The sequence below is a fragment of the Eubalaena glacialis genome, chromosome 1 (assembly GCF_028564815.1).
Source record: "Eubalaena glacialis isolate mEubGla1 chromosome 1, mEubGla1.1.hap2.+ XY, whole genome shotgun sequence".
Classification (NCBI taxonomy): Eukaryota; Metazoa; Chordata; class Mammalia; order Artiodactyla; family Balaenidae; genus Eubalaena; species Eubalaena glacialis.
In genome coordinates this window covers 221,698,886-221,712,366 of record NC_083716.1, presented here as the reverse complement: position 1 = coordinate 221,712,366, position 13,481 = coordinate 221,698,886, and the positions used below count along the sequence as shown (strand labels likewise).

At 58.1% G+C, this 13,481-nt stretch overlaps 1 protein-coding gene across 1 annotated transcript; it reads right to left on the bottom strand.

Moving 5' to 3' along the window:
- WNT6 (Wnt family member 6) lies at positions 1-12,571 on the bottom strand. The gene is made up of 4 exons (XM_061187562.1): positions 12,370-12,571; positions 3,028-3,248; positions 2,456-2,790; positions 1-786 (listed from the first exon to the last, which is right to left on the bottom strand). The coding sequence occupies exons 1-4, from the start codon at positions 12,447-12,449 to the stop codon at positions 325-327; spliced, it is 1,098 nt and encodes a 365-aa protein (XP_061043545.1). The 5' UTR covers positions 12,450-12,571; the 3' UTR covers positions 1-324.
- Positions 12,572-13,481: the final 910 nt, after the last annotated feature.

The window sequence follows — 13,481 nt, the reverse complement described above, 5'->3', positions numbered from 1 at the left end:
CACCCCATGGCCAGCAGTTCTGAGGAGCCCCGCATCCCGAGGCCTAGAAACTGGCTCTTTGGTTTCTATCTGGGGGCCGAGGAGAGAGAAGATCTGTATAGTCTGCCCCAGAAGCCACCGGGAGCGCCCCTTGGAGGCTCCTCCGGTGCCCTGGGCCTTGATGAGCGGGCGTATATCTCAAGCCCCATCGCCTCACAGTTTCCAGAGAGGCCTGGGAGATGGACTTTCCCAGGGGAAAGCTGGCAACGCCCCCTGCTGGCGCCCAGAGGTCCCGCAGGTGCCGAGAGGCTGCTCTGCGCGCAGTATGGGGAGCCGGGCGGCGGGTCAGAGGCAGAGGCTGAGTTCCTTGCGCACGCGGCAGCGGTGGCACTGCACTACGCAGCACCAGTGGAAGCGGCACAGACAGTTCTCCTCGAGCTGCACGCTCTCCTGGCGGTGGCCGCGGCCGCAGCACAGCAGGTCGCAGCCGCTGAGGTCCGGGGCACTGCTGTTGCAGGCGCGGCCGCGCGTGCCCGGCGAACCGGTGCGCCGGTTGGGGGCGCAGAAGTCGGGCGAGTCGGCGGCGTATAGTAGGTCAGCGCGGCCCGGCGGCTTGAGCGTGCGGACAGCGGGCAGCAGAGCCTTGCCGTCGTTGGTGCCCATGACACGCGAGGCGCCGTGGAAGCGCTCGAGCAGCCGCGCGCCCACCTCGCGGAACGGGGGCAACTTCTGCCAGCAGGTGCGCAGCGCGCATGAGCCCGACAGGCCATGGCACTTGCATTCGGTCCGCGTGTGGCTCCGCACGGCCTGCGGGGAGCAGAGGAGCGGGCGGATGGAGACAGATCCGGAAGGCGGGACGCGGCGAGGCCCAGAAGACCGATAGAAAATAAGATGGGGAGGGTGGTGGATGAAAGAAAGAAAAGAGCAGACCAAAACAAACAAACAAACAAAACAGGAGAGCGCAAAGTGGGGAGGAGGAAATCAAGGGCCCCACAGCCCGGAGAGGAGGAGGAAAAATGATGGAAAGTAGGAGAAGTGGGGAGTGGGGGTCAGTATGCAGCGTAGAGGTTCCAGGATCCAAAGCCAGGGAATGGGGGAGAAAGCATAATGGACAGCAGGGGAGAGGTTCTCCCTGGAGGGAGGGGGGTGGGGAAGGTGGCAGCTGTCGCACCCTATTCCTCCTGCCAGGCCAACCCCCTCATTCCTGCTCCTCAGGGCCCCAGGCAGAGCAGGCCGCCTGGGCTCTGTCTCCGCCACCCCTCCCCAACCCTCTCCGACAGGTATGTGGGCCTGTCTGGACATTCCTCTCTGGTCCCCCTCTCACCCCCCTGCCCAATGCCTCAGGCCGGAACCCTAGAAGACATAGGATGTGTGTGTGTGTGGGGGGGTCCCTAGCACAACCTAGAACTGAGGCATAGGGTGCAGGAGGGCCCACTGTGGATGCACTCCTGAGAATTGGAACCCAGGAGTCCTGCCCTTTATTTACTATTTATGTCTGAAGCTGGGGTCGAAGACTCACAACCCCACTAGAGATTTAAGGGGTCAGATGCCCCAGGAAGATCATTTCCAGAAGCTCAGAGTCCAGGGGCCAACCTGATCTACAGACCTGTACATCTCCCTCCCGCTCCCAGGCCCCTTCTCTTTCCCCCCATCGCCTCCTGTAAACATCTGACTCAGACTGCTTCTAGTCCCTGAACAGGAGCACATGGGACCCTCCTCATCATAGAGGGAAGGGGAGAGGCTGCCAGGGCTCTGGACAGGGACTGGTCTGGGATTGCTGGGCAGCCAGTTAAGTGCCCAGATTCAATCACAGCTTTCCGGCCTCTGCCTGACCCCCTTCTACCATCAGGATCTACTTCTCGTTCTTCACTCCTTTCCAAGCCCATTTTCCCTTGGACCTGTTTAGTCCATTTCCAGGCCTTCCCCACTTCTTCCGGCTCCCCTACCTCCAGACCCCATACCTTTACCTCGCCTCTATCCTTTCTTTCATCCCCAGCCTTTGTCTCCCTCCTCTGCCCCTGCCCTGGCAGCCAGCTCCCTACCCACCCCAAGCTTTGCCCCACATGTCCTGTCTCAGAGGAATGTCCTCCCTACCTGAGGTCCCTAAAGGCCCTGGGTCCTCTTCCCTGGGTGTCCCCTCCCTACCCTGCCCACTGGGCCATCAGCCCCAGGCCCTCCCAGGCCCCCCAAGTAACTCCCTCTTCTAGGCTGGCCACTTCCCCTCCCACCTGCCCATCCAGGGCCCCAGCTAATCTTCCCCAGTGGTCCCCACGGCCACGCTGGCTCCCCCGCACACATTAAGGAACTCCTACACTGCATACCCTCACTCACACCCTCACTTCCCCACACCCTTCCACAAACTCAGTCCTCCACACATACCACACTCTCCCACATCCTTTCAAAGCTACCCACACTCACACATTTCCACACACGCATTTCCACACACACACCTTTATACATCCCTGCCCAGACTCACCAGCCGGCCCGCCTCGTTGTTGTGAAGTTGCACCAACGCACGGATGTCTCCGCGTCCCCGCTTGTGCTGCGCGTCCATAAAGAGCCTCGACTTCTCATCCCCGAAGTCCACGTCGTCGCCGCAGCCTCCCCACTCCCAGGCGGCGCTGCCGTCGGGGGAGCCCGCGGGGCCCGGGGGCCCAGGGGTACCTGGCAGGCCGGGAGGCCGGGGCGGGGCCCGGCCGCGGGGCGCCTGGCAGCCACACTGCAGCAGCTCGCCCATGGAGCAGGCCTGCGTGACCGCGTGGCTGGCGCCCGCGGCCGTTATGGCAAACACGAAGGCCGTCTCCCGGATGTCTGCGGGGCAGTCAGACAGCAGGGAGGGGCAGTCAGACAGCAGGACCAAAGCTGGGTCCTGGGGGAATGCGGTGGGCCAGGCAGTGTGATGAGGGGTTGGGAGACAGGATCAGGGCAGGGTGCCCTTTGACCCGTGGGAGAAGTGGGGCTCAGGCAGCCTACCCAAACCTCCACCCTCTCCTCTGATCCCCCAGCGAAGAGAAAGCAGCCCCCTCCTGGTCTCCTCCCCACACTGACCCTGCTGAAGGATGCGCCCAAAGGCCTTGCTGTGGCTGGAGCAGTTCCAGCGGCGGAAGCGGAACTGGAACTGGCATTCTCGAACCCCTAGCCGGGCGCCCCGCGCTAGCTCGGCCACAACTTCCGGCTCGGCCTGGCACAACTCAGCCTGCCGCCCTGCTAGCCGCCGTGCCTTCCTGCAGATGCTGGTAGGGTCCATGACCAAGGGGCTGCCCACGGCCCTGGGAAGCAAAGAACAGCAGATCAGGGGTGTAACTCAAAGAGCTTGCGTGAGGGGGAGGGAGACCAGCCCTGCCCAGCCCACAGCCAGGAGCTGTGACATGCCTCTTCCCCCACCAGCTCCCCGCAACTGAAATTGAGATTATCCTGTCTGGTTCTCTTACTATTCCGTTTGTGTGTCCCCTCTTAACTAGGTTCTAGACGGAAATTGCTATAGAGCAAGGATTCAGTATTATCCTTCTGTGTACATCTTCATTAATAAATCCTTATAGGAGTTTGACTCAAGGTGAAGGCACCTGGCACCAGGTAGGCCAAAGTTAAAATTCAACAGGCCTAGTCCAAAAGGGAGACAAGGAGGAAATTAACTGAAGGAAGATCAAGAAGGCTGTCAAAGAAAAGAAAGTATATATCATAAAGAGATACCAAACAAAAGTAGACAGTGACAGAGAAGGATCTGGTCTTAGTGGACCACAAACAAGCTGGAAATGTGTCAGCTGATCAGCCCTGATGCTAGAAAAGTAGTGGCAATCCCAAAGATATAGAAAGCCACAGGATGTTAGAGTGGCTAGGGAATGGAGCCTCTGAGGAAAGTCATACCTTCTCTCTAGCCCAGATTTCTCTTTCTGTCAAATGGGAAGGTGAAGCTTTGATCTCTAAAGTGGGCCCTCCCACCCTGATATCCCCTGTTTCCCTGAACAGGAGAGCAGGAGGAAGGAACTGGGGACTGAGTCTCTGAAGCATTGTTGTAAAGTAAGTGACACTGACCCTTCTCCTGCTCCAGGGTCTGTGACCTTTTCAGAGCAGGATGGCAGCAAGCCAAGCCCTGTGCATGGGGGTAACATAACTGATTGGGGAAGGGGATGCTGTTTGGCTTGGTGGGTAAAGACCTTCTGAGAAGTTCCACACGCTTTCAGAAATCCCTCCGTTCTCAGCCTTCGTTCCTTCTGAGGAGAGCGCTGCCATTTGGTTGCCATACACCATACCCCTGAAGGTTACACTGGCTAGGTATGGACACCTGGGTGGAACCACTTTAATTGGATTGCTCTTATTTGAGCACTTGGGGGCTGAGGGTAATTTGAAACCACTCAAAAATCCTTTAGCGGAGGGCAGAATAAAATTTTGGGTGGGGAGAAGCGGCACCAAGAGATAGAAAGTGTAGAGGAAAATGCTGGTGGATAGGTGCCAAAGGTCAAGATGGCCTACTTTTCAGCTTAGCCTTCGTGTGCATCCGCCCCACTGTCCCCATTTGCTCTGCAGGTATGTGCTGACCAGGCACGTTCTGGCCCCTGGGCAAGGAGATGTAAAGGGCTTACATAGCAGCAGGAGGAATTTAGGTCTTAAGCTAGAACTTCTCAACACTGAGGAGTGAGAGGTTTGAAGATGTGGTTGCAGGAAGATGTGTAAGCTCAGTCCTTTAAGATCTCCTACCACCCCCTGTGACACACACACCACCGCCCTATCAGGTTATTGTCATCACCCCTACCCAAGGAGTCCAGGAGCCAAGGTTCTCTCCTCAGTGGACAGACTTATAGTCCAGAACCTCCTTCCTCCATGCTTAGGACCTGCCCATCACTGCGTTCCAACTGTAGCCTGGGAAGTTCCAGCCCCAACCCTGTCCTTACCTGTCTGTCTATCTATCTCTCTCTCTCTCTCTATCCTTCCCCCTTCCACCTACTTATCCCACTTCATTACAAAAAGGATTGGGGGGCAGCTTCCAGCATGGTTGTACAAGGTCGGCAGATAAGACTATGGAGCGAGCACCTTGAGAGTTAGGACTGTCATTTTCTTTTGTCTCCCATGGCAGATTTTTAGCTACTTAATTTGTATTCCCCCCCTCCCATTTTTTTTAATGAAAATTTGCATATTGTGAACAATTACTATAATACTACAATGAATACCATTTAATACATATTTTTGAATGAATGAATGAGCCATCTAAGGAGAAGGTCCTCACTTGAGCCCAGGTCCCTGTCCACATGTGGTTTCATGACTCCTAATTAGCTTCCTGAAACATTTTCTTTTTCCCCAGCTGCATTCAGAGGCAGGGAAGCGGGTCTGCCCACAGCTGTCCAGCTCCTCTTCTGCCACCTGCATGTCCAGAACTCCACCTGGGAGTCTGGGGCCCTGCAAACCCATCTTCCCTGCCCCACCCCCATGCTGCTAAGTTCCCCACTCTCCCCTCCCCAATCCTGCCCTCTGCTAACTCCCTGCTTTCCCAAGGCTGACTGGCCTTATCTTCCCAAGGTTACTCTGCCCTATCCCTCTCCTCTCCCTCCTCCTGCACTAGGAAAGTAGGAGACGGTGTGGGTATGCAGGCAAGAAAGGGAAAAACCTCTTGACCTTGTCTTTTTCCCAGGAGCTTGAGATAGGAGAGGAATCAGGAGGAGCATGAGGGGCAGGGCCCTCCAGGAGGTGGGGCTGGCCCTTCACAGCGTTGAGGGGCTGCTCCAGAGTCAGTTTCTGGTCCGGGTCTGGCTCCCCAGGCTGGCTGGCTGCCTGGGAACTAGACTTGTTTACAAGCCAGTCAGGAGGAGGGATGGGCAATAGTAGCAGCTAGAATCCCAAGGGACTAGCTTGTTCCCTGCCCTCCTGTCCTCACTCCCATCTTCAAGTCACAGGAGAGGAAACTCCGAAGGGGACTGGCAGAGGAGCATTGGGCAAAACAACAGGCCTTGCCTTTGTACCCTGGTCTCTGTCAGCTCTGGGTGAGCTGAGCCACTCTGGGCAAATCAGTTCCCTCTCTGGGCTTCAGAAAAATGAGGAGTTGGCAAGAGAGGCTTGAATATCCCCTCTAACTTTAACACCTTTAACAGCATCAAGAAAGAACTCCCCCATCTCCCTTCTTCCTTTACCCTCCTTCCTTCCCTTCTGCTTCCTTAGGGAATGAACTCTGCTGTGGGGGCCCCTGAGTTAGCATTGGTCTGAGATCAGCCCAGAGAGAATGTGCCCGTTTGGGAGCATCTGCGTGTTTGGAGCGGGGGCGGTGGCTGGAGCACAGTGGTGGTAGGAAATATATAATATATAACATGTAGGATCTGAGATCCTAAACAAATAGCCACTCCTGGGCATAGAAAAAACAAGGCTAGCCCTAAAAGAAATCAGTATGTAGACAAGATGGGACAAGCCTGGGTTTGGCCATTCTAGCTGGCATGGCCTGTGCCAAGATCTCCCTCCCAGGGACCTTGGTTGGCAGAATAAATAGCCAAGTGAGGTGGCATCAGGGGCCAGCCAGTTCCTACTGACAACATCTGTAGATCTAAGCCTTGGAGGCCCAGGTTTCTGGCCTAACTTACCTTTCCATCCCTGGATTCAGAGGGCGGAAGAGAATGTCAGAGATACTCTAGTCCAGCTCCACCCGCTTCACCCTTATTGTACAGGTGAGCAAGATGAGAAGAGAGGTGACTGACCCTGGCCACTCAGTGGAGGGATCCCTGCTGCGAGAAATTTAGGTGAATATTTTAAAAACCAAAGGGACTGGAGGAAACGGCCACCTGAGGTCTTCAGATACCTCATGTGGCCTCGCATACCATCCTCCACATAGCCCTTACTCTGAGCAGGGTTGGCTAACTCAGAGCCACCCCCTCGCCACCCCTAAGTCATCAAAATCTCACCCAGCATCTCTCCAAACTCGCCTCAGATCCCACCTGCTCTAAGGAGCCTCCCCTGGGCCCCAGCCCTCACTGACCTCCCCCACTTGCATCACTCCAAGTGTCACTCATTTGGGGGGGTGCTTGTTATGCTGCGAGGGGCATAATTATTTTGTCATGTTTTCTTGTCTTCTCTCTCCAATTAGATATGAACTCATTCGAGACAAAGCCCTCAGGAAGAAGTAAATGTCATTAGCAGAACACACTCAGGGGTTTGAAGATCCATCGGACTTGGGTTTGGATCTGGGCTCTGCCATTTGCTGGTTCTATGATGTTAGCAAGTCCCTAGCAAGGGAAGCTGGCACTTATCATTGGTTGAATGGATGATGAAACTTAACCTTCTGAGCCTCAGTGTCCTCAACTGTCAAATGGAAATAAATAATACCTGCCTACTTCCCAGGTTACATGTGAAAAGAGCCTGTCCAAAGAGTGGACTTCCATAAGTGTTTTGTCTTCCCATTCACACCCTTAATCATCTCCTGGGCCTGTACAGCGCACGGCAATCAGGCAGCATTTGTGAATTCCTGAGAACATGCTTTTCTCCAACTCTCTGCCCTTACTTAGCCTGGATCCCAGTGTCTCCTCCTCCCCTGTCAGCCCAGCCCATGGACCAGGAGCGCCCTCCAGGACCCCTCCCTTCCCCATCAAGCGCTCCTCGGTCGGTGGATTCTTGAGGCCAAGAGGATCACAGATCCTTCTGATGCCTGCTCCTCTGAAGGGTCTCACAGCCAGCCCCCCCCTAGTTCCCCACACTCCTTAGTCTGACCCTCACTCCCAAGAGCCAGCAGAGGGAGCCCTGAGCCCTGGGGCCGTGGGCGGGGGCTGCGCAGGGGTGGGGGAGGTGGGTGGTGGAGAAGGGGCAGAAAAATGTTGCCTGACGGCTGCTGAGGCAGCTGGGCCCGGGCCTGTGCCCGGCCCGCCTGTCCTGTCCTGCTCTGTCTAACTCGGTAATTACTGCTCCCCCTCCCCCTGTCCCTCCCCCCTCCCCGACCACCACATCAAAGCCAGTGATGCCCCAGCTCCATTAACCCCTGCCTCCCCACGGCCCCCCACCACCCCAGCCCAATCTGGTTCTCTCTGCCCCGTCCTGGATGCTGCCCTTCCCACCTCCTCACACTTCTCTCCTCCTCATTGCTCTTGGAAGAGGCAGGGGCTTTCCCTGCCCTGAATGACTTCACGGCAGAAGAGGGCTTCCCATTGGTCAGGGCTGTGGGAGGCAAAGGCATGGACACAGTGACCATCCGCTGGATATCCCAGTGAGCATCCGTCATGTGCCTTCTGCTGTCCCACGCTGAGGTGGGGAGCACTGTGTGAGGGTGGGGATGGGGGAGCAGAAGGGGCCCATGGAAGGCCCTGTACCCCCTTCCTGAGCCCCACAGCACACAAGGGTGCGGTACTCAGCAGGAGGGGGGGCTCCCGGTCCCAACCCTCAGCGACTTGCATTCTGGGGGCCCTTGGGCAAGTCACCTCCTGTCCCTGAGCTTTGGCTAGAGTTCTCACTGTAAGTGAGAAGATTGGACCAGATGATCTCTAAGTCCTTTCTAGATCTAATTTCTGGATTAAACAGAGGGCTCCGAGCTGGAGAAACCAGCCAAAGAGGCCAGGTAGAAAGCGGGTGAAGAACCCTCCCAGCAACCTTTCCCTCCCTGAGCTCCTCCTCAGGCAGTCCAGGGGAAGTACCCAAGATCTCACCCCCCCCCCACCGCCCCCCGCAGGAAGGAAGGCGCAGGCTAGAGGGCGCCCTCTCCAGCCCCCAGGGGCCAGCTTCTGCGTTCCCCAGCGCCTCCTGCTCTGGCTGGCTGGGTGCCCTACTGCCAGCCTGACCGAGGCCTGGCTGCCCGCCCCACCCTCGCCTCATCCCCTCCACAGCTGGATTTCTCCATCAAAGTACACACTCTGGAATCCCCCTCACTGGGCCCTGGTGATCAAGCCTCCCACTGACCTCCCCCCACCAACTCCTGGCTTCTGATGAGAACGGGGCAGGAGGGGGCTGCACCCCGCAGGAAATGTCACAGTGCCAGGACTCTGGTGGGCTCAGGGCATGCTCTGGCCTGGACCGAGCCAGCCTCCTTTTGCCCCTGCCCTTTTCTGCTCACAGCCCCATTGTCTCCCTCCAGGGGAAGCTGCCAAGGCGGGAGGCCTGGAGGGGGGGCTGGATGGCCACCCCACCCCCGCCCCATCCTGAGCCTGTGGGGGCCAGCCACAGGAGTGCCCATGAAGGGTCAGGGGCCCCAGAGGAAGAGGGGATGGGAAAGGGTGGGGGGGGTCACAACTGGAAAACCGGGGTGTCGGGAATAAGCCTGGGTCCTTTCCCTGCTTCCCCGAGGGACCAGAGGTGAGGCTGTCCTAGGCGTCTGTTCCTGTTTCCATAAGGAAGGGAGGCAAGATGAGATGGGGGAAGGGAGTGAGACTGAGTGGTGCTTCTCCTAGTGGAACAAGGGGAGGGTTATTTTCTTTCATAGAAACTATACAACAGAAAGAGGAAAGAGGAAAGGAGAAGAAGGGAGATTGATTTGGCTATTCTGTGAGAGTGAGCTATTTTCTACATCCACTGATTGGAGGTATAAATAAAGATGGGTCAGACGTTGAGAAGAACTTCCCGGGGGAGGATGGAAGGGGGGCAGGGAGCAGGATAGGAGAGGTGGGAGCTGATGACCAGAACGGGATCTGTCAGGGCCAGAGCATAGGCTGGATGGCCTGGAGGCAGTAAGCTGGACAAGATGACCTCAAGAGAGCCTGGCCAGTGTCCTGGAATCTGGGATTCTGCAATTCACAAAGATATGGTTACAGATGGGAGAGAGACAGACAGAGGCCAGAGGCAGAGTTTAGAAAGCATGCATTGCATCGGAGAAGATGGGGGAGGGGGAAAGAAAGTGGAAGGGAAACTTCTCTGGGACCTGGAGCCAGGTCCCTGAGCCTATTCCAGGGCCTGGGCCGCTCTCCTCCAGGACCCTCCTTTCCTAACCGGGACAGTCCAGTCGCTCAGAGTTCCTGGGGTCCTGTCTCCTCTCAGCCTGGCTGCTGCTAGAATGTCAGCGTGGAATTCAGTGGGCTGCTGCGAGGCCAGCTGCTTTCTTGTCCACCTCTAGAGCTCTGGCCTGGCTTCTCCGAGAAGCAGAGAGAAGAGGTCCAGCAAACCAGTCCTAGACATCAGGGAGCAGCCTGGAATCTCCTGGCCTGAAGAAGCTCTTACTTATGGTGAAGCCTCCGGGGTGGGGGCAAGGAATGACAGGAGCCTCTCAGAAGCATCTGAGTGAGGCATTCGCCAGACACCTTATCATCCCAACCCCTCACTCTTCACCCGGCTCGCCCTGCAGCTGTGGCCATGAAGGCCTCTGTGTTCTCCCACACCTGCCTTCCTCATCTCCTCCCCCACTCCCTGCTTTCCAGCTTCAGGGTCAGTCTCCAGGGGACCAAGTCTCTCTCCCTCTGGTGTGGCTCCCACCCAACAGCCCTTCCTAAACAAAGGAACCCCCATGGATACAAACCCTAGAAAGATGAACTCAGCAACACTCCAAAAAACTGACCCCGGCACCTTCAGTCTTCAGGGCCCTAAAGACAAACGCTTGGCCTTCCAGGAGCAAGGAAAAGAGACCCAAGAGGAGATGGTTGTCAGTAAAATGCATAACTGGCATAGTTGCCCAATGCATGGAGTGCAGTGGGAGCACAGAGAAGGCAAGGGAGGGAAGACAGAGAGACAGCTTCATGGAGGAAGTGGTATTTTTAACTGGAAGGATGAGAAAATTGGGACAAATGGGGCAGGGGGAAGGGAAGGCAACAGCCATCAGGGAGAGACTCCTGTCCCCATACCTTGAGGAAGGGCAAAGTTAGGAAAGGTGTGCACGGGGAACAAGAGATAGAGATCCCTTTACAAAATTTTGCTGGGGACCCTGGATTTTACATTTAAATTAATCCCCCTTTTCACCCATGGGGACTCTGGCCAGAACCTGGGGTGTAGAGGAGGAGACTTACATTTAGGAGCACCTCCTAATATCCAGTTATGTTGTAGGTCATCCCACATAATCCTCCTATGGAGCCTGCCAGCTAGGGGGACTGACTCCCTATTCTACAGTTGAGACATCTGGGAGCAGGGAGAAGTGGCTTGCCCAAAGTCACAGGCTTAACAAATGGGGGAGATTAGATCTCAGGTCTGTCTATTTCAAAGCTGCTACTGCATTATTCTAAGTCCGGATCAAAGGACGCATGTTCCCTAGCCAGGACCTAGGTCGTCCTCAATTTGTCCCCTCAGCGACACCCTGAGGGACTTCTCTCCCACATCATGGAAGTGGGATGGTGGCCAGCAGCTCCCTGTGTGGGCATCCAGCTATCTTCCTAGAAGAGAGGGATCTGCCTGCCCCACCCCTTCTTCCAAATCCCGGGGTGGGAGAGGAGTGGAGGGTAGAGAATCCAGCCAGTGACATGGTGATATGCAAATAGACAAGACCTTGCCTTCTTACGATTGGCTGATGCACCAGCGGTATTGTCCAAGTCCCTCCTCTCTAAACACAACTATTCCGGGCGGGTCTTTGCTGCTCCTGAGACTGAGAAGGAAAAAAAAGTCTACGGGATCCGGATCTCTGAGCGGTCCCGGCCGGGCACCCACCTCCCCAGCCTCTGTCCACCTCCCAAGACTCGAAAGTTCCCGCAACCTTAGCTGCCTAGGCGTCTGCTCTAGCTAGGGCCAAGTCGAGAGGCTAGGTCTGGGAAGACGTCCCCAACTCTTGGCTGGCCAGGCCTCCCTCCCTTCCGCCAGGACCCTCCATGGTTCCCAGTACGTCCCGAGCTGCACATTTTTTCACCCGTGACCCCTACATATGGAAGGGCATACGCTTGGGTCCCTTCCTGCCTTTCCTCCTCTTTGGTCGGGGAGGAGGAAGTAGAGAAAGCTAAGGTTCTGACTCGGTTTCCCCTTTACACTCCTTTTCCCGCCCCTACCGCCCACTCTAGAGGAGCCCAGACAGAAGCTGGTGGGTTTGTGGGCAAAGCAGGGCGGGGAAGAGGCAGCTGTTTGAGTCTTCCTGCCTGTGGCTTCCCACCTTGTTCCCCTCTTTTCCCCAAATCCAGCCCTCCTCCCCTAAATCCAAAGCCCTCCTCACAGACTCTTTTATTCGGATCTCAGACTACAGATCTTGCCCGTCTCCCCGATGTCTTTCCTACCCATCTGCCAATTCCTTGGTGACCTGGATTGGGCGCATAACCTGGGGTGGGACACAGGAGAAGGAAATACAATAGAATGTAAGGGGGGAGCGGGGGTGTGTGGGCACATCTAAGTGGCAGTTCAGAAGTGCCCCTGGAGGAGGCTGGCAGGAGCGGCACGCACCTCCCCCTCACGCCTCCAGCTGCCCGGCGGCTGGGCTCTGCGCACAGGTAGAGCCCGGAGGCGGCAGGAGCGCAATTCAGAGCCCCACTATCGGTCCCGAGGTCCCCACCTTCGAGCTCCAGGAGCCCCGCGGGGACAGTCAGACGCAGTACTCACCACCACAGTCCGCCGACGTGCGCCGGACACAGGAGCAGCAGGAGCAGCAGCCTCAGGCGGGAGGGCGCGGGCGGCTGCATCGTGACAGCTCTACCGCGGGCCGGGGCGGCCGGGGGACGAGGCTGCGGGGCCAGCCGGTGCGCGCAGGGGCCCGGGCTTCAGGGCGAGCGCGGCGACGGCGGCGGCGGCCGGGAGGCGATGGCTCCGGCGGCGGCGGGGGCGGCGGCGGCGGCGGCGGCGGCGGCGGCGGCGGGGGGGCCCATCCCGGGCGAGGAGGGCGCGGCGGAGGCGGAGAGCGGACGGGGCAGCCAGCGCCTGTGTCTCCTGCCGAGCTCGCTCGGGAGAAGAAATCAGAGCCGGGGGCGGGGGTGGGAGGGGAGCGGGGCCGGGGCGGGGGCGGGGGGCAGGGGGGCCGTGGGGGTGGCAGTTGCGACAGTCAGGCGGCGGGACTCTCGGGAGGGAGCCGAGCGCCCCGGGGCGGCGGGCGCGGAGCTCAGCGGAGGGCGGGAGCGAGGTCCCGGGGCGGGGCCCGAGCGCGCTCGTGGCTGGGGGACCCGCCCGCCTGGCCCCCTCACCTCGCCTCTCACCGCCTGGGAGCCCCCGGCCGCCGCCCGGAGTCGGGGGCAAGGAGGGGCGGGGAAGTAGGGTGGAGAAGGGTTAGCGGGGGAAGGAAGAGGAGCTGAGGAATGGGGGACGGGCTGGAAGGGAGACGTTTGACAGGTTTGTTGACTGTAAAGAGAGAAAACTTCCCAGGAATGAGGGAGTTTGGGTTGGGGGGCGGTGCGGAGTGGGATGCTGGAGCGGGGGCCAGGAGAGGAAGTTGGCCCCGGGCGCTGGGTGCTCCGGGTAGGGGTGTCGAACTCGACGGCCCGACGGGCACACTCCGGAGGGGTCACCTCTTACCGGACCTGGCCTCCGCGCCGCACGCCCCTCTTTCAGCCTTTCCCTGAGCACGGGAGGAAGCGCTAGGCCTCCACTCTCCTCCCCAGCCCCCGCCTCATCAGGCCCGAGTTCAGGGGAGGAGGTGCGGAGGGGAGAGGAGACAGCAAGAAGAACCTCTTTATGGCCTGCGATCCAGCGCTCGCACGTGTAGGCGAGCGACAGAGTGGAGC